We start from the raw sequence: 20752 nt of genomic DNA, 5'->3' as shown, positions 1-20752 counted from the left end.
TTTGGTGCCCAACAGGCATTTGATTTCGCGGGCGCTGTTGGTGCAGGCTGCTACTCCGTATTACAGCAAGTCGAGTTACACCCTCATCAACTATTTGGTGTTGATACCGTATGTGACGGTACGGTATGGGTTTTACAATGCGAAGGCTGTTGGTAAGTTGCAATTGCAAACCTTTGACATACCAGTTGTAATTGTAACCTCTCATTAACACATACAGGGTCCTTGTGGCAAGATCTACCGTCAGGAGTTGTCAGACAATGGGCATACTGGGGTCTGCATCCTTTATATGCAGCACGGGAAACCGAGAATAAGAAGCTGTTTGATTCTTCACCATTCCCCGCATTTGCTCTGAGCTTCCAGTTGAGTGTCAACAACCGCAAAACGTACTGAAATTCTACTCAAGCCATGGCTATATTTGCAGCGATGACGAATTCTCAAGTGACAAGGCATTCTCCTCACTCGCTGCACTATATCCAAAGGACAGGATACAGCATTGTCATATCGAACCTAAAGACGTTGGAGTCACCCGAGTTGGACACATGGGATTCTTTAAGGTGCAGAAACTGTGGGAGTTGGCGTTGCCGTTCATAACTGATGGAAGAGTAGACGATGAACTGAAACGTGCGCATATTAAATTGAACAAGACTGTATCAGCTAAACTGTAAACACAAAATCTGGCATCATGGCTGCCTCCCAACTATAGTTTCTTTTTGATCCAGTTATCTATTGGAGGATAGTCTACATCTTTGGCTTTGGTAAGCCGGTCTTTTTGAAGTATGCATCAGCTACTTCGTGTTTCAAATCTAAGACGATCCGAACAAAAGTGTTAACGAAACAAAAGTATTATCCGACACGACACACACAGGATACCTCTCTTCAAGATCTTTCCATTAGCATTACGTTCTAGTGGTTCGGTTCGCAAATCAATATAGATGGGCACCTTGAAGGCCGCGATTAAAGGCCTGACGTGTTTTTGCAAGTCCTCTTGAGTGACTTTGCCGATATATGCAGGCTTGAGTTGTACAGCAGCTCCAACTTCTTCGCCTCTGTTTGTGAGTAGTGGATTTAGTCAGTTGATTGTACTGTTAGAAAACTAATCGAGGAAGACATACAAGACTTTGTGAGGAATTGGCACAACTGCACAATCCATGACTGCTGGGTGTGAGTAGAGCGCGTTCTCGACTTCGGAAGAGTAAATATTTTCACCACCTACAATATGGTAGATCACGTTTGTGAGGATGGACGGCAACAAATATCGCTCAACGTAGGTTTCAAAGTAGGTTGCAAACGTACCGCGAATGAGCATATCCTTGGCACGATCACTGATATAGAAGTAGCCGTTCTTATCCATATGGCCAATATCACCCGACTTTAGGTAACCGTCAGGAGTAATAGCCTTTTTGGTAGCTTCAGGGCTATCCGCAGCCAAAAAATTCTTAGAACCGAATGGCAGAAAGAGAACAGGGGAACTATTGGGACGCTTCACTCACTTGTTCCAGTAACCTAGAACGACATTAGGCCCCTTGATCCAGATTTCACCAGATTGGCCAACAGGAACTTCCTTGCCAGTGTTTTCATCGACAATCTTGACATCGTTAACCAAAGTCGCGAAGCCAATCGAGCCTGGATTCAGATCGTAGTCGTAGCCCTGTAACCGGATTTGACATTAAAACCTGATGAGGGAGAAACATGGGTCAAATGTGAGACATACCTGGTTACCAATTGCCAAACTGGATGTTTCAGCTAGTGCGCACAAGAGAAAAAATCAGTCAACCAAGTCAAACAATCAGTCAACTACTGCAACACCTCACTCAATCCATAACCGTTTCCAGCCATAGCCGACTTGAACTTTCGCTTAATGTTTTGCTGGAGTTCACGAGACGAGGGTGCACCACCGAAACCGACAGACTCGATACTGCTCAAATCGTATTTTTCAACATCGGGGTGTTCGAGAATTTGCCAAGGCATGCTTGGTACGCCTCCGATACCATTGACCTTCTCTCGCTGAATGATTTCCATAGCGCTCTTGGGATCCCATTTGTAAACTAGGACAAGAAGTTTGTCAACGACAATGGACTCCAACCTTTTGCAGTGGAAAAACAGAGTAAGACAGCAGATCGTTATACTTACTCAAGACGAGTTTGCTACCACCAAAAGTAACGGCTTGAAGGGTAGAGTGGCAACCGGTAGCTGTGGTGTAAAATTAAACATTGAGTTTGATTCAAAAGCGTTTGGCCTCGTTCTATAAAGCACGCATACCATGAAATAGTGGAACAGACAATAATGTGCACTTTTGTGGGAGGGTTGGATCTGGAACTGGAAGAGGCTCGCCTTGGCGTAATGCAGAACGGAATGGTCCGTTCATCAAGTTGAAGAGCTGGATTAAAACGATTGGATGTGTAAGCGGGATCCATCCACTTAAATCCAGTCCATACGTACGTTTGTTACATAGTTTCTGTTGCTTCCAAGGGCGCCCTCTAAAAACAAAGCACAGGTTGGTTAAGTTCGCCATTTCATGTCACATTTGGTCATAGTAGGATTCAAAGGCTCGCGACTACATACTTGGTTTGCCCTATATGGAAATGTCATTAGTGTGAGGGAGAATTTTCAAATAGTAAGAAGGGGATAGCTAAGAGATGTCTTACGGTAGTTCCAGAAGTGTAAAAGATAGTAGCAGGATCATCCATCTTGATATCAACAGGGGGTAATTCAGTAAAAGCACTGCCGCGAGCGATAATTGAATCCAACGTTGGCATTCCGTATGTCTTCTGACTACGGCAGATAACCATTTGTTTGACGCCGGCCTTCTTCAAGGTGCCGAAATGTAGTTCGAGTCGTTCGGCACGTTCACCGTCCACGAATACGAGTTTAGATCCAGAGTCTGTGATGCAGTATTCCATCTCTGGGCCGGTCAACCAGGCATTTACGGGTACGCTGATTGCGCCCTACGAGATAGTGAAGCGATGAGCTTCTTTGTCGATTTGAATCAAGGCAAGACATATGACCAGTGGGGTTTCGCAACAATGTGCGTCTTCAACCGATTTTAACATACAATGCAAACGGTTGCCCAGAAGATCCAAATCCAATCTATTGGAGTAGTGGAAGACGATCAGTTATGCTTTCCAATCTTGACGAGAAATATCAGGTTCGAAATCTCACCAGGGTAGTTTCTCGTAATTACGGCAACTCGATCACCCTTCTTGACACCAAACTCATTCTTCATTTGGTTTGCCAAGGCAGCAACTTTAAGGTGTGCTTCCTTGTACGTGTATCGTTCATTTTCGTAGACCACATATGTCTTGTCAGCGTGTACAGCTGAAGCTTCCCAAACTGCACGAATGGAAGGAGGCAGACTATGAAGCGTTAGCAGTCAGAGTCAATTTTGGTGCTAGGATGCAAGCAGAGATCAAAATGAACATAATTAAGGATCTCCCATAATCTCATCAGCTTGCAGCCGTCGCAGGCAGAACATGATTCCACGAACACTCACTTCTTGTACTACGACAAAGTTGATGCACGTTAGAAGCTAGTCCAAAAGGCAATAAAGCAAGACTGAAATTGTGAATCAGTATTGGCATCCACTTACTGTCTTCATCTTGATTCCATTCACGACTTCCTCAATAACGCAAAGGGGAGAGTCTTCTCCACGTAAAATGGCATGGCATTCTTCAACAGACCTTGCTGGTGGGGGGAGAGACATCTTGGATGGGCACTTTGATGTTGATTGCTCGATAGATTGAGATCTTTGATAGAGCGATCGCTTTGCAACTTTTGTGTTTGACGCCAGTGACGTTTTTTGAAAGCCAGCAAGTGTAGGCAACGAAAGTACGCATCAACCAAGAAGGAGGTGTCAACTATTCTGTATGTGGCGATGATGTCTATTATACATACGATTACGGAATTGACTCGTAAAATATCAAGCAAAGTCCTGAACTTAAAAGACAAGCGAATTCTTTCGTCCCAAAGTCAGTCACCTGCAGACCATTTACGCTAGCAGGATGTATTCTAGCTGGCGATACATCCTTTATACGTGCCAGCATTGCATCCACGTTGCTAACCTTGATTCTAAACTCGCCAGCATCTTTCAAATTACTGTACTCCGGCAATGCCTCTGTTATATGAATGGTGAGCTCCGATTCTGGATATCGAAGTATGGTGAAAGCTTCCGTGTCATATGCCGCTTTAAATCCTACGGCGTCAATGAAGAAGTCCAGCGTTTGCTTCTTGTCAGGTTTTGGAGTTGGGATCATTGGCTCAAAGCTCTTCACTACTAGTGGTACTGGAGGTATTGGCTGTGCTGTTGGCTCCATTTTATGTTCTGGTTTGGAGGATGGCTACCCGGTTGGCTTCCGTAGCTATTTGTTTCAAGCAAGTCTGTTATGATTCAAGAGATTAGCACACACAGTGAGCAAACAAAAAACTGTCGGTATACGCCACAAATTTTGCTACTTTCTCTGGATTGGATTTACAAGATCTACGATTTGGCTTCAGCCTGTGACGCGTCGCTTGGCTGGGTTATGAGACATCTGTTGATACATTCAAGAACGGCAGCCACGACGCTGATGATTTCCAGTATTAACGGGGAAATACTATATCATACGGACGAACTCTTCCTATGTGGATTAGGTTAAAGCTCAATTTTGAAGATAGATTACGAGGAACTCGCTCGCCTAGAAGCCTTGAGAAGCGAAGATCTACTCTAATTGTCACCATGGCAAGCTTCAGCATTCAAAGTGTAAACAGTATCAAGATGGCATCTACTCAGAAGAGGAATAGTACTTAGGTACGTGATTGATCATCTAATTAATTTTTTCGCATTTCAAAGCTCACTACTCTTCCAGCTTAGATCATGTACAAATCCGGACTCGCGGTTTTGATTGCATCAGGATATGCACAAATCGGCTTGGCGTTGACCTACGATACTCGTGGTTGCACATGGGAATTCAGTATTCACGGCCGTAAACTTCAATCCTTCTTATCACTTTTTTTGCCGCTAACTACAACGCCCTTCGTGATTGCCTTTAGATTTCCAGCCAATACACCAATTAATTCAACACCGCTTGTGTACGCAGATACTGGGTTTAGAATCACTGAAGTTATTTTCCATGTTTCCTAGTCTTTTTTTGGTTTTTGACGTTTTCAGACTGTAAATCACATTTATTACACTGGATCTAGTATTTCCACACCGTTAACGCTAGCTTGTTGCATCAGTGCGTTGGGCAAATTGAAGACATCTGTTGGCCGTTGCCTGTTGTTGTGGATACCCCTGTGAGACGTGCTAATGGTACACGTTCTCTGGCTTCATTCTTCCAGCTGTCTAAGGGCCTGAAAGCAATTATGTTTGGGTTGTGTGTGTTGATGGGTGTCGATGATTTTTTCCCCTGCTTGCTCCTATTCTTATGTACAGCTAGACTCGTAGTCGGTATTCACTTGAATAGTTCATGAAAATTTACGTTATGTTATACTCATTGCTAAGCTCTTGTTTTCTCGCGTGATGCTTTTGTCACAGTTTTAAACGCTTTTGACCGCAATCTGCAATAGCAGACCCGACAGTTTGAAACCCACCACGAATTCACCCTCTAACGTTCGTAGCTTGATATCTGAATGCTCTCCTTAAATCTAGGCAATCATTATACAAAATTCCAAGTCGACAAGGAATTCCAAAATGTTTCGTCGCTATCTTCACGACATCAACATCAACTAGGTCCAACATTTCAGCACGGCAAATCACTAGAAGACTGCTTATTTTGCAAGATTTCTCGTGGAGCTGTACCTGAAACTAGAATGATTTGGCAGGTACGTTGTGATTGTTACAATTGTTTTGGTGATAGTTCTAGCTTGATCTCGAGCTCGGAATGGGTTTCTGATACTTTGAGTCTGGATTCTGGAATATAGGATACCAGTTTTGTTGCTTTTCATGACAATAAACCGGCATCTGTCACTCACATATTGCTTATTCCGAAACACCACATTCGTAAAAACAGTGGCTGACACATATTAGCAGTACTGCTCCTATCTAATATTTGTTTCTTACTCTAGTTTCTATAATGGACCTCACATACAAGGATTTGCCTCTCATATGCGCCATGAAGGACATTGGATCGCAAATACTTGGTGATGCTCTACAGATCAAGCAGTCACGAATCAAGATTGGCTTCCATATCCCACCGTACATATCAGAGACGCATTTACATCTACACTTGATTGGGTTGCCGTGGAAGAGGTTCTGGAAGGCCAAGAGGTATAAAGATGGCACGCCACGATGGGTGAATATAGACGACTTGATAAATACGCTGAGAAGGAAGAAAGCGGATGGTGATGTGAGCGCTTGGTCGTTGCCTTGATTGATCTAGATTGAGTGCCTTGTACTGCTACAACTGAAACCCTGATTCATTCTGAATGACTAAATATGTTTGTAAGTTAAATAAAACACACTCTAAATGTTACAAACCACTCATTCAAGTATTCATAATAACAGGGAAGATGGCATAAATGTTACAAACTAGTCATCCATGTATGCATAACATCTGGCACTATATCATAATAACCCACTGAATTATGTCCCGCCTTTGCAACTTCAAGCAGCCAGACCTTTTCATCACTGGACACATTCAAAGTACCCTCGGTTCCAATTTCAAAACTATGGGAACGAGAACTACGACGCTTCTTGGGCGAGGACGATGAGCCTGATCGTATAGGTTCAGGTGTAGAGTCGAAGGGTATCGATGAGGGGCCTCGTCCTATACATGCAGCTTCGAACAGTGATGATGCGTGGTAGGATGGTATTTCCCAATCTTCTGAACCGTGAAGTATTAGGACTGGCATTGGACTTAGTGCCTACACAGACAAAAGAATGAAGCGTCACTATCGACATGGTCTTTGACCGCAGAGTCGTTTGAGCTCGTTACCTTGATATTGTCCATTGAATTCCACTTTTCCGAGACGTATCGCTGTGCCAATGATGAAACAGTAGGCCAAGTTCGGAAGGGCATGAGAATAGGAATCTAATGTAGCAAAAATGAGAATTCAAACCCCGCGACCAGAGGAGACCATTCATTTGAGGGAGATCATACCAGCGGATAGGTCAATGCAGCATCAGGAATTGACTTGTCTAGGTTGGAAAGTAAAATGTCAACTCGGCAAGTCCAGATAATAGGCAACCCAAACATAGTCTGTACTTACATGGAGCAACAAGAATCACCCCATCAGCATATCGAGATCCATTAGCTTGAGCTTCTTGCATTAAATGTGCAGAAAGATATGTTGCTACTCCCGATCTAAAATGTAAGGATTCAAATTAGTATCCCAACTATCTCACGTTTACCTGCAAACAAACACACAAGTTCAATAACAAGAACAAATCTTTACCCTAAAGAATGGCCAACTAGAAATATCTTTGTACTAGGCGAAACTCGCCGAGCAACCCATTCCCAAACAGCCTGAGCATCTAGCTGCAATCCACGTTCTGTAGGAACTCCACCTCCAGAATCAGCAAACCCGCGATAATCTGCTGTAACGATGTGTGCTTCTGGATCTGCTTTCTGTAATACTTCCTACATTGTGATTGCAAACGAGATTTTGTTAAACGCAAAAAGCCGTGAACGAAAGAATTGCATGGCATGTAACAAACCTTGTAGAAGCTAATACGATTAGGAGCAGCACGACTAGCAGCATTCCCATGAAAGTAAATGAAGCATGTCTTGCATTTGGATATGGGTTCGTCTAGATTGTCATCAGAGTCATTCGAGATCTTGGTCATCTCCTCCATTTCATGTGCAGTGATTTTTGCAGCCAAGTGTCTTGGAAGTATATGCCACGCCGCTAAAAAGGGGCATTGTAAGCTGAAGGATTTACTCGTAGATACCCGTTGTCGAATAAACCAATTCCAACAGAAGTTGGAGCCCAACAAAAGTGGGAGGATCTTCTCAATTGGAAACCGCCGTCGACAAGAATCTGATTTCCAACATACACAAGAAGACATTGTCCTGAGTCGTAATGATTACGTTTCGAAGTGTTCGGGCTAGATGGTTTGAGAAACACCATGAGCATGGGAAGTGCGGGATCAGAAGTTGGAATGCGTAGTACCTCTGAAGCCAAAACGTTCTCCGTTAGTTAGCTTTCCCCATGGAAACCTCGCCCACTGTTTTGAGACGAACGTTTGAGGCTTCAGATGTTGACACCGGCACTACCATAATGAAAGAACGCGTACGTGCAAATAGATGAATAAAGGCTGCAATCTCTCTGGAAAGAGTAGTAAAAGACCGACCAATGTCTATGATCAAGTGGTTGTTAGTTTGATCTGCAACATATTCCATGTTGGGTTGGCAAAATAACTTACAGCCCATAGGAAGACTACGTAAATCGGAGCGAGAAGATACCAGGATATGCCCATTTTGAAAGTATTTGGCTTGAACCAGTGTAGACACGAGTGCTTGATCTTGCTCCAGAGCGACATCAAACGGTCAAAGTTTTGAGAATTTCGTACAGAGCCTTAAACAGAAGCAGCGGGTTGTCTTGAACAATTAAATGGAGCGATGACGTGTATTTACGTATTTGGATTCCATTTTGAGGTTCCAAACGCGAAGAGATGAAGCGTCTCTCTCGTCAGCATTGTTCCCAAACTCAACAAAATACCTCCACGAACCTTCAGCTATAAATGTAATGTCATTGGGCTAGAGGAAGAAGCTCCCTATTATGGCCGACACCGAATAACAACGCGAGGAGGGCCACACCTTAACTTCCTGCTTGACTAATCTTCCTAATGAAATACTTGTCCATTCTTGATTTGATGACGATTACTGCCATATCTCGAGTAGCCAGCACGTCAAAGCACTTGAATACTCTCGCCTGCACCTATGCCTATAGGAATTCCACTTCTTGTACTCCGAGCTGAATCAAAGCTATCATGTCAACACCAAACAAATCAACAGTCGACAAGACTCTGGCTCATGTCAAATGCTTGGATGCAGAACGGATCTCCAAAGTCTTACTACTGGAAAAAGTGGATCCATTGACTGCAGACGAGATCGAACAGTGAGTTACAAGGACAGTCGAGCTGTCTACCTAATACTCTAACCAAACTACTTTCTTTACAGAATCGAGTTGTGGCTCGTACGTGGATGCATAAATGCTAATGAACTATCGAGCGATTTTGGCACTAGAGATGTCTTGCTATCTGTTGGACGAGAGGTTACCGAGCTGTCTCTCTCTCTTTGCCCGATTTTACTGACACAGAGTGGCAGGAGTGGACGATCAACCATAATAAATTGAACGATCTCGGTGTTACCATGAAATTGACGAACGTCGACTTGATGCTGGCTATCAATAGCATCAAACATACAACACTCCAACGTCTCCACTATAGTCATAATCCCCATCATGACCATATTGACTATCTTGACTATTTATTCAGCTTGAATCGCAACACTGTAGAAGCACTTGTAGATAGCATATCGAAGCACTTGTGTCACTTGGAACTATCCAAAGTCGACCTTGTTGAACCAACGTGGTTGCAGATAATGGTAAACCTCAAATGCTTGAAGGTTTCTCATGTCGAGTGTGATTCGGCGTTGGGGGAACCACTCGTGCTTGATATTGGACTGAAGGAGCTCGTAGTATGCTTGCTATTGGACTGAAGGAGCTCATAGTACACTCTGGCTTTCAAACTCAATCACATATACATCACATCGTAGTCAATAATCAGTCATCGACCGAGTCTCTGTCTGTAAATGATGCTGACTTCATATTTGATACTATGCCCGAATTGAGAATGACTGACGTATTGGAATTACCATCTGTAAATTCCATACCCGTCCATTATCGATGCGTCTACTCTGTGATCACAACAATGATGGAGAGTTTACAACGAGTCGTTTGGCCGCATCAAGGCATTTCTGGTGACTGTACAGCCCAAGCTGCAAAACTCAGGAAACAAAAAGGATTTGGACACGTGTAGAAGTCGACAGCAAGACCAGGCTTACATTCGACTTCAAACCACGTGGAAAGTTGACAGCTAATCTCTCACATACGAGAGGATATCAAAAGATATTGGTGGAACGATTCCTCGAGTTGATTGAGGGCGTTATTGACGAAAACGAATATTGGGTGAGACCATATTGGATGTCAATAAACGACAATGAAACGTGGCCAGCCTTCCAGGAATAAAACCCCTCATCATCAGCTCATGGATGACAGCATTAACGGCTCTATCACGATCGAAAGAATGTAAATGATTATTTTTCTTGCAATAACGTAGATCAATATAATCACATAACTGAACGCTCGTTGTGCGCCTTTCGGTTTTATCCTCAACGGCTAACTGGAACGAAAAACCATTACCCGTTCATTTGTTTGTTGTTGACAGAAACCTCGTGCTCATGATTGTGCTGCACCGCCTGACTGCTCTTTTCATACAGATCAGATCGAATCAACCAAAACGAGTGTGCCAGTAGGTGAAATATACTACGATTCTTTCAATCTGACGATCTAACCTTGCCTCCCTTCGTCAGATCAATTTTTCCAACCAATTTTTTATCAATGATATCTGCTCCAGCCACGAGAATTCGATCAGTACTGAAACCAAGAGGATTCGCGTCCTTGCTCCATGGCACATCATGCTTGACGTCCAAATCAAGAGGATTTGCATCATTGCTTCATGATACATCATCCTTGTCGTCAAATACACCACAATTCGTCGTGGGAACAAAGAATGGGTTCCTACCAAGACAGGTAGACAACATTTGCTCATAAGAAGCATGTCATTCGCTGCAAAACATCTTAACTGAAACTCTGGGCTGATCGATTTTGCTCACTATCATTGTGTTTGCAATAGGATCCCTTGGTGAAATTACCTCCCTCTTATGAGATATTGGAAGACTTGCTCCAACGGATGCCTCTGAAACTCAAGAAGGATGGCAAACCTGGTTTACTTGCTACTGGTGGGTTTGGAGATGCTGTACATAAGGAACTGCCTGAATATGACTTTTCGAATGTTCATGATTCGCATCTTTTGACAGGTATGTGAAATATAGCTATCATTTGATCATTTATCGCTTTATGCCATTCTTGACTTATTCATATTTCGTTACAGCACTCTTTCGGGACTATACGTTCGCTTCAAGTGCCTATTTACTTGAGCCATGTGATATTATGAATCGAAAGAAGGGCGATTATGGTCTTGGGCGTGATAAACTACCACGTAACCTCGCTGTTCCGTTATCAGTCGTTGCGCAAAAGATTGGTGCAAAGCCTTTCATGGAGGTAAAAAAAATCGACATGCAGGAGGGTGATAACAACGACAGATTGCTAACCAATCTCAAAACATATATAGTATGCACAATCATACAGTCTCTTCAACTGGCAACGAAAAGATCGACATGGAGACCTATCGTATGAGAATCTGGACTTGATTCGTGGATTTGCTGGAGCAGACTCTGAACATGGTTTCATTCTCGTGCATGTCGCTATGGTTGCGCATTCCGGAGAACAAGTCAGGACTACTTTGGCTGCTTTAGAAGCAGTCGAGAATGATTCTCGAACGAAATTCAATGCGGCCTTGTCTGATATGTTGAAGGCCTTCCAGAAAATCAATGGTGAGAAAACTTGTAGAACAGAGGTGATGCATGTTCAAGTGATTGATTTCGCTTTTTTGTAGGTGTTATGGATACCATGTGGCGTCACTCTGCACCCGCTGATTACGTCAAGTTCAGGACATTCATTATGGGTACCAAGAATCAGGTAAAGTGCTTCTGGTGAAGAACATTCACGCGAAGATCGGCATTCTCACTTGTTTCGCCACATGTTTCAAGCCAATGTTCCCAAATGGTGTCATATACGAAGGTGTATCAGATCAAGCTACGTTCTATCGTGGAGAATCTGGTGCCAACGACTCTATTATACCCACAGCAGACAACTTTTTGGAAATCACTCAACACCTCCCATCGAATCCCTTAACTCAAATTTTGAGGGATTTCAGATCTTACCGACCATCTGGACATAATGAATGGGTGTCATGGGTTGAAGGCAAATCATCTCAGCTTGGAGTCCGTGCATATGCTGAGAAGGATGCTAGTTCGAATGGTACGTTGTAAGAATGATCTGATTGCGTCGTGAAAACGTCATCTTAACGAGCTTCCCTTTTTCTAGTTCTGTACTTGGCTATGGTTGATCAAGTTCGAGAATTCAGGGCTAGACACTGGAACTTTACCAAAGAGTACATTATCAAATACTCTGCTCATCCTGTTGCCACTGGTAAAGCAAGCATGAGTACATCTGTATTTCGATTTTGCTTACACCAGGTTCGTCACATAGGTGGTTCTCCGATAGCAACCTGGTTACCGAATCAACTGGCTGTTGTCTTGGATGTTATGGTATCATCTGGACGAAAGATCAACATGGCTGCCCTGAGTCCAGAAGGCCGGGAAATGGCTGATGAGCTGACGGAAAGAGCAAACACTCAACGACGTGTATTGTTGCGAGAGGTTGACAACCTCAAGACCAAATTCAAAAATCAGGAACAGTTGGCTAGAGTGTGATGCAGAGCTGAAGCTAGTGTGTGGAGATTGAGCGTGATTGTGTGGAGTGTATATACCGACTATAGCCATTTATTTTGGATAGAATCATATATTTAAGACGCGTTTCGCGTTTCAGGGTGGGTTTCCCGTGTTTCAGAGTTCGAGTTGTTGCTTAATCGTTTGTCAATGTTGTTGAAAACAACGCTTGGCATGGGATCAGTGACGGGATCGGTACGAGGCTTGCGAAGTTGAAGGTTAGGTATAGAAAAGTCAATATTGAACAGTTTTTGTAGCCGTTGCTGTATTTGTTTGCAAGAAACTGCTCGTCCTTTTTCAATATAAACATACGATTAGCACCAGTCGCACGTGTATATTCCGAACAAGTCCGATAATTTTACTTGCAAAATGCAAAATACGTCGATCTCTGGGTCTCTCATGCGCCTCGAACCGACGACCACAAAAACACTTTGGATAGGGACCAAGTTATATTCAAGTAGGACGTACTACACACATTCGGCTTCTATTCAATTATATTCGAGCAGTGCAATGATATAAAGACATCCTGTCAATCAGTTGCAATGTTTCCAACCAGATTTGTCACTGCTGCTGTATACCTATCAACTCTCGAAGCAGAGTGCGAAGCTCATACTACATGGCTGCAATCATTCGCAAGGAATTTACTCGCAAACAGGTATGATATTGTGCTTTTACTTGCCGCTTTCGCTCTTCTACGTTTGGCTTATCGTCAACATCAAAGTCATAAATTTGGAATCATTGAATTTAACTGGATCTTGTTCCTTATCAACTAGATCTACGAATGCAGACCATGCAAAACGGAAACGGGCTCCGAGTCCTGATACAAATGACGCACCCAAAGTGGACGATTCGCTTGATATTGATAAAGTAGAACAAGGTGACGAAACAGCGTCCATTGATTTGCCAAACAAGAAACGTAAAATAAGTCAGCAGAATAAGTCTGCACCATCCTCGCCACCTGCATCGTCTGTGGCACCAACGACTATCGAACAACATACACCAAAACTCAAACTTCCAGTTACCGATACAACCAATGATACAAACCCCTGCGGTTTTAGTAATGATGATACTAGTAGCAATAATGATGATGAGATATTTGCTGAACCATCAACGCCACTTGCATCTCGAGTCCGTATTGCAGAAGTCGCAACGACGACAACAACAATGCCATCTCCCCGTCAACCAATCGATGACCCACGGCTAAAATCAATAGTGTCGTCGTCAATTGAAAATCTACGTAAAGGTCTCACTTCACTAAACGAAAAAAGAAAGACTGCATTGACGACGGCTGCAGGCCAACTAGCTAAAACTCCTGCCAAGCCCTCTAGATTCACTCATGTTACTACCAATGCTGCTGCTAGTAGTAGTAATAGCTATGAAAATGTTGGTGATATTGCAGCATCACAAACAACGACGATGGATGTCGACGAGACATCGGACATGGATGTTGATTCGGTTGATTTTGCTATGCATGAGAAACCTCTTATTGAAGAGAAGAACGCTCGTATAGACGTAGAAAAACAGGATGATGCTCCAATGGTGGAAGTTGAAGAATTGTTGGTAATACAAGAACCTGCCCGTGTAGAACAGCAGCCCGCGCCAGAAGAAGATGAACTAGACGAAGAGCCCGTTATACTACCGTCAAAGGAGGCCAATATCGTGGTTGAATCTAAACCAGTTAAACGGGAATCAAATCAAGTAGTCGTAATAGAATGGGACGAAGTCACCTCCGAAGATCGTCCAGACATTGCTGAGCAGGAGCCGGTGGAAGAGGAGCCAGTTGAAGACGATGACGATGCCGACGTTATCATCGTTGATATACCAAAGCCAAAGCAACTACCATTACCTAAGTCTACGAATAAAAAAGGCAAGACAGTGGAGGTACCCTCGCATGAAACACATAGCAAGGTATATTGCTTCTGGGGTGATGTATTTTTTTGCTATTTTATCTCAAACATCTACATTCTTAAGGCTGCTCACGAAGGAAAAGATGCCAGTAAAATCAAAGAACCTGCTGGCTCTCAGTCAAAGGCGACATACGGTGGTCCCTCCACCTACAAAAAGGAAGCTGCCACTTCAAAGAAGAATGTCACTACTGACCAAAGAATCGAACGAGCTCAACAACGTCGAATCGAAGATGAGGCCAAACGAGCAGAAGAGGCTAAACGACGTGAAGAAGAAAAGGCTCGTCGTACTGAAATGAGTGCCAAGAAGGTATGCCAATTTTCACGCAGTGCCCGTTTTTCGGCATCTTACAAGTTCGTGTTTAGGAAGAAGAACCTGTCAAAAAGAAGCAACGAGTAGCAGAGAAGCAGACTCATAAGACTAATACAGTAGAGAAGCCTAAGGTATTTTGCAAAGGCAGCAATCAGCAATCGGCCCCCTCTATTTTCGCTTTGGGACTGACTCCATCCTTTTAGAAACATAATCCTGCCAAGGCTCATGCTGGCGAATCAATCAAGGCTTCAGAACCTGCAAAGCCAATTGAACAGCCAACGCTGGTTGCAGATTTTACGGAGGTCCCTGCACCCAGGGCTCGTGACGACAAACCATCTGGATTGCCAATGCGAACAGTAGAGCATGGTGTAGTTTCTTCTGTTAAGGCTGACCGAGTCAAGGTACCAACGAGAAGAAAATTATTGCCGGCGTGTCCATATTTGACCATGTCATTCCTGTTTCTAGACGGACTCGGTAGGATCAACCGATTCTTCGCAGCCACGCACGAAGGTGCCAGTACCAGAACCTATAATAGATCCACTTGTCATGAAGACGCCATTAATGGGTCTTGTTCCACCAAAACCCTCAATCCTCAAATCACCGGCACCAAGTTTGGGTACACTCAACAAGGGCAACAAGAGCGTTGTTCCTGCGGCACTGAACCCGCCGATTCTCAACCCTATTTTAGATTTGGATGGTATGACATCTGTGAACACAGCCATGAATGCAGCCATGAAAGCAGCAGGTGCTAATATAAAGGCAGAGAGTGTCAAGAGACCCGACAGTGACAAATCCAAGAAAAGGTCTGGACCAACTACTATAGTTGATGAACAGGGTGATTTGCCAGAAATTCCCAGCGAGTGAGTACTGGAGTCACTGGGCTTTGTATTACTTTTTTTGACCCTCCGTTCCTTTTCATTTAGTGAAGAAGACGAGGATGATGATTCTGAAGATGATGAACGGGTCAAGCCTGCAAGACCAACTTGGGCAGAGACTCCAAATCTAATGGACTCGTTGAAGGATCAACAAGCTCGAGATCCAGATCAGATATTTGGTTCAGTGAAGCCTATTTCTCTCGAAGGTAAAATGAGCTTTGTACTGGCCTTGGTCATCTAATGTCGTGCTCACTTTTTTTTTTCAATGTAGAGGTTTTCAAAGGTGTGAAGAAAGTACCTAAATTCCGTCCTCGCTCGTCATCAGCTAATTGGTTGGGTGCAGATGAATTGACAGCACAAGAAGAGGACTCTTATAAAGTGAAGATGGGCTTTGGGCCGTCATAAAATATTGTTTAATTGTTGTATAGCAAGTGCTTCTATAGGTGGCTGTCGAAAACATTAGATGCGATATTATTGTACAGATATTTGACGTTTAAGGAGTTTTGTTTCGCATTGAATGGGTTGATATTGGCAGATGTCGCGCTGTAATGCGTGCCTTTCTAATATACACTCAAATCGCAACATTGAGCACAGGCAATACGTGTTTTGAGAGTAGATCTCATAGTTTCAATGGATATAGGCGCGGGAATTTTGTTCTATTCTTGTCACGAACAGTCAAAACCGACAAACGCTCACATCTCTTTCAAACCTTCAAAACACCAAACACCAAAAACATCGGTATTATGCGACCAGGACGAGATCCGGAAGACGAGCCTTTACTATCGTTATCAGCATCCTCATCTGCCTCAACCGCATATTCCGCCTTTCCTCGCCTACAGAAACTGACAACATCAAACCTGTCAGAAGCAGGAAACAACACTGGCCGAGTATCACAGGACTCAGATTCATCTGCCCTTGATCGTTTCCTAGCGTCGGAGCGTAACGGATTCGCGTCATCTCGATCTGGTATATTCTCTCGCATTCCTGGATTTCAGACATTGCAGCAATGGACAACATCAAATCACAACAACTATTGGTCTGTGTCATCGACAGATTACTATTATGGGATACAGAGTAGGAATAGTATACGTGGTCAGTTGAGAGCACTTGTCTCGGATATATGGAGAGTCACTGTGTTGAAAGCTACTGTTGCATATCTTGTTGCAACCATGTTTACGTTTGTGGAGCCTGTCAGTGTGCACTTTGGGAGATACTCATATTTGGTAATCTCGTACTGAATTCTGCAATTTGTTTGCGTACTTTTGCTGATTTCTTTGCATGTGATCGTTATAGACGGCTATGGCAATATGCTACTTTCATCCCGCAAGATCTGTTGGTGCTATGGTCGAGGTAAGGGCAAAAATATAACTACGAAAGTATGGATCTTCTGACGTTGAATTTTCTCTATGTTCGCCAGGCATTACTCTACTGCCTTGCTGGGGTCACATTTGGTTCTCTGGTATCGGTTGGGGCACTACACATCGTATACTATTACGAGAACGAGGAAAAGGAACGTACAACCGCTCATCTCTTGATATTGGGTGTATTGGCAATGGCCACCTTCGTGTTGGCTTATGTACGTGCTGTTTATGGTCAAAAGAGACCATCGATATCTACAGGTCAGTTCGGTTTCGCCTTGACACGTCACCGCAAAAAAAAACTCATCGCTGATCTGGAAATCTTTCAAATAAAGGAACCACTTTGGCACATCTGATTACATTTGTCACGATAACTCAAATGCCAAATCCGGACTTGTTGGAGTTTCAACCAGACAAGATATTAAGAGTGTCTATGGCTTTGGTGGTTGGTACCGTGATTAGTTTCTCGTGCTGCTGTTTGATTTCTCCTTACACAGCTTCATCAGAACTCAAGTTAGTGTTCAATGCTGGGCGTTCTATACGGAATAAATATTTACTGATTGTGCTTTTTCATACAGAAAGAGTATAGCCAAAGCATTAGCCAACTTGAGGAAATTCTTTGATACTCTGGCTTCTTCAGTATCGTTGAACACAGACTCTCAAGGAAATTCAATAGTGTTCAATATCCCAATACCGAATCATCAAGGAGCAGCTGCGCCTGCTTCTCCATCTCCATTGGAATCTTTGTCTCCTTCTGATGAGCAAGAACCACGACACTCGCTTGATACTGGTGTCGATGTCGAGTCTATTGCTTCTCATCATGATCAGTTGTCGTCGCTTATCAAGGAGCATCAGACAGTTGAGTCTTGTCCGAGCATGCAGCGATATCGTTTCAATCTGAGTTTTCTTTTGGTTCTAGTTACTTCTCGCTCTAGACTCCTTACGAATCGAAACCAAATTCGAAACACTCTCCGCAATACGACTTCACTATCCAAACTATATCCACATATTTGACTCGATTTCACGCTTGACTCAACACCTGTCAGGTCTGAAATCATCCGTCATGGACATTGATCGGAGAATAGCAGGTGGTCATCCAACACCAGCTCTCACTCAATTCCTAGAACAAATGGGTCCATATCTTCGTCGTCTCATATCAACAGCTCGACAAGCTATTGCTCTGGTAGCTGCTGCTCTTGCTGAAGAAGAGAAGAAGGGTGGAGATAATGGGGCTGTGGAACGTGGTGTTATATTGCCGGCGTTGATTACTCTAGAACGGAAACTTGGTGAAGCTGTGAGAGAGTTTGATGTACAGCAAAAGCGTGTGTTGGTAGATCTATATGAAAAGGTATTTCGTATTATTTTCTGGTTTGTTTAGGGGTATCTTGATCATCTCTCACAATGGACCACAATCTTAGGTCAATGAAGATGTCTTTCTTGTCTACTTTTTCGTATTTGCATTGATGGAAGTGGGATCTGAATTGCAGCACTTGGTGGAAAACATTGCTGACTTGAGACGTGCCGAAGCTCGTGTTCGTGAAGCCGGCAAGGTTCAATTTTGGTTGGCTAGTCGACCATTGTCGACTATGAGTACCGAGTCGTGAGTAATGACAGGTGGCATCACTCTTTTTCGCTTCCAACCAACCGTCAATCATATTTCTTAGAACCGCATCGCCAGTAAATACAACAGCACCTAGTTTACCACACACACCTGGGTTACAAGATGCATCTCGATCCACAGTCTTTCGAAGACTCATGGCCCTTGTATGGATTTGGGCAACAGGATTTCGAGCATTTGAGATTCGATTTGCCATCAAAACTGCTGCCACCATTGCTTTATTGAGTCTTCCTGGATTTATAAATAGTACTCAAGATTGGTATTATGAGTACAGGATGTACGTTGTGTTGCAATCGCGGTTTTTTGGTACCTGAAATTTAATAATATTCTTGTCAAGATTAGGTGGTGGGCACTGACATCAGTAGTAGTCGTTTTGACTCCAAGTGTTGGTGGAACGAACGCTGCTGGCATGTGGCGAATAGTTGGTACTATTGGTGGTGCTCTCGCTGGTTGTCTTTCATGGGTCATGTTTCCCAACAATCCTCTGCTTCTCTGGTTGGTTTGTGGTATCGTCGCTGTGCCGGCCTTTTATGTGTTTCTACATACTAAATATGCCAAGATTGGACAGGTTGGTTGTTATGTCAACGTACAGATTTGTTCAGTTTACTCAACTTTTTTTGGGTAATAGGTCTTTTTGATGACCTATACGATTGTTTTATTGAATCGTTACGCCAATCCTCTGGATCAATGGACTGGACGTGATATAGGAATTGAAGAGTTTGCGTATAAGAGAGGTATCGCGGTTGTGGTTGGAGTAGTTGTTGGATTGTTCGTGTCTTGGTATGTTTGGCCGTACAAGGTAAAACTATTCAATATGGACGAGCCATGTCAGAGATCTTGACCTCTTCTGCTGCCATGTAACCTTTTAGGCTCGTGATGAATTACGCAAAATCTTATCATCAACCTTATTTGATATGGGCGTCTTGTATTCGAAACTCGTATCTCTATTCACATCAACTCTGCCACCAACATCCGATGAATTCTTTGCTCTGGAGATATCGCTACGTAATTCATTGACTGAATCTCGTGCTTTGTTGACATTGACTCGTCATGAACCACGTATAAAAGGACGTTTTCCCACTGTATCGTATGATCGAATCATCACGGCTCTAAATGATATATTGGACCGATTTGTGTCTATGAGAGTTGCTGCTTGGAGAGGTCGTGATGCTCATCGGCATGTGCGACATGATTTTGTTGGGGCCATTGAGGATGTGAGACGTGAGGTAAGTTTCGGTGGGACGTGATGAAAGGCAATTCTTTCCTTGCAACCGTTTTGAACTCTCACGGAACCTAAAGCAAGCACAATGTCTCTGACGTTGTATCACCAATATTTTAGATGGTCGGGGCTGTCCTCCTCTACTTTTACGTCCTGGCAGGTGCTCTCGTCATCAAATCACCTCTCCCACCACAACTACCCAACGCAGATGCAGCTCGAGTACGACTCGTATCTCAAGTCCGTGAATTACCCATGGTACGAGAGATGGGCAAACATCGAGGGGACTCGTCATACTTGTATTATTATTCTTATATTCTTGCTATGGAAGATGTTATTCGAGAGATGGAATTACTTGGAGCGCTCATGAAGGGTTTGTTTGGTGAGATTTCGTATGAGGAGATGACCAGACATAATTTTAGTACTGGCCATGATTGAAAATAGAAAAGTCTGTTGCTGTTGTAAGGGGATGTGTAAATATTTGTCTCTTGAAAAAAAGTGGATGTGGATAGTGGTTTGTATTATTCAAGGGTGTTGTGATGATTATATAAATAAAGCTGATGCACATATCATTGTATGGAGTATAGAGGTGGTTGATTTTTTGTTTCATATTGACTCCTGGCAAAATTAACCCTTGAACCCTTTCTCAGTAGTATTGGAGTAAAGCCTGATGATGCATCTTATTCTCATTTGAGGTAAATTTGTGTCGTGGTTTTTTGTTCAAAGTTAAACAGTTGAAGGCAGGCAATTTGGGTCAGTTTAGCAATTAACGCCTTGTATGTTTTGTGACTTTGATAGACTGTTATTATGGTGACATGCTGCCTGGAATCCTCAGAATTCGTCGCAAGAAACGCTGATGCGTCATTTTCAGATCATCCAACATCAAGCTTGCCATCATCAGGAGATTCAAGAGTATCGCA

At 43.3% G+C, this 20752-nt stretch overlaps 5 protein-coding genes across 5 annotated transcripts; 4 read left to right on the top strand and 1 right to left on the bottom strand.

Annotated features, from left to right (window-relative positions):
• Positions 1–738: 738 nt before the first annotated feature.
• Positions 739–3700, bottom strand: SmJEL517_g01067 (uncharacterized protein; the record flags this gene model as incomplete). Its single annotated transcript, XM_031166995.1, has 16 exons — positions 739–803; positions 871–1046; positions 1113–1209; positions 1294–1415; positions 1491–1648; positions 1712–1743; positions 1812–2045; positions 2131–2190; positions 2260–2377; positions 2440–2477; positions 2563–2572; positions 2646–2945; positions 3053–3087; positions 3160–3353; positions 3491–3498; positions 3587–3700. The coding sequence occupies 16 exons, from the start codon at positions 3698–3700 to the stop codon at positions 739–741; spliced, it is 1761 nt and encodes a 586-aa protein (XP_031027085.1).
• Positions 3701–5604: 1904 nt separating this feature from the next.
• SmJEL517_g01066 (uncharacterized protein) lies at positions 5605–6344 on the top strand (the record flags this gene model as incomplete). The annotated part of the gene is made up of 3 exons (XM_031166994.1): positions 5605–5796; positions 5896–5974; positions 6040–6344. The coding sequence occupies 3 exons, from the start codon at positions 5605–5607 to the stop codon at positions 6342–6344; spliced, it is 576 nt and encodes a 191-aa protein (XP_031027084.1).
• Positions 6345–10536: 4192 nt separating this feature from the next.
• On the top strand, positions 10537–12533 carry SmJEL517_g01065 (uncharacterized protein; the record flags this gene model as incomplete). Its single annotated transcript, XM_031166993.1, has 8 exons — positions 10537–10728; positions 10832–11015; positions 11090–11259; positions 11330–11591; positions 11654–11736; positions 11808–12078; positions 12145–12249; positions 12310–12533. 8 exons carry the CDS (start codon positions 10537–10539, stop codon positions 12531–12533), a joined length of 1491 nt encoding a protein of 496 aa, XP_031027087.1.
• A 557-nt stretch (positions 12534–13090) lies between these two features.
• SmJEL517_g01064 (uncharacterized protein) lies at positions 13091–16045 on the top strand (the record flags this gene model as incomplete). The annotated part of the gene is made up of 8 exons (XM_031166992.1): positions 13091–13203; positions 13322–14456; positions 14520–14762; positions 14819–14896; positions 14969–15166; positions 15231–15625; positions 15689–15846; positions 15912–16045. The coding sequence occupies 8 exons, from the start codon at positions 13091–13093 to the stop codon at positions 16043–16045; spliced, it is 2454 nt and encodes an 817-aa protein (XP_031027086.1).
• A 338-nt stretch (positions 16046–16383) lies between these two features.
• On the top strand, positions 16384–20270 carry SmJEL517_g01063 (uncharacterized protein; the record flags this gene model as incomplete). Its single annotated transcript, XM_031166991.1, has 12 exons — positions 16384–16863; positions 16934–16990; positions 17058–17259; positions 17334–17511; positions 17577–17856; positions 17918–18346; positions 18417–18598; positions 18663–18893; positions 18959–19184; positions 19245–19415; positions 19486–19842; positions 19956–20270. 12 exons carry the CDS (start codon positions 16384–16386, stop codon positions 20268–20270), a joined length of 3108 nt encoding a protein of 1035 aa, XP_031027081.1.
• Between the last annotated feature and the right edge of the window lie 482 nt (positions 20271–20752).

This window comes from Synchytrium microbalum (genome assembly GCF_006535985.1).
Source record: "Synchytrium microbalum strain JEL517 chromosome Unknown SmJEL517_scf0003, whole genome shotgun sequence".
Lineage (NCBI taxonomy): Eukaryota > Fungi > Chytridiomycota > Chytridiomycetes > Synchytriales > Synchytriaceae > Synchytrium > Synchytrium microbalum.
Note: the sequence above shows the minus strand (reverse complement) of the source record. Positions and strands in the feature narration are given on the sequence as shown.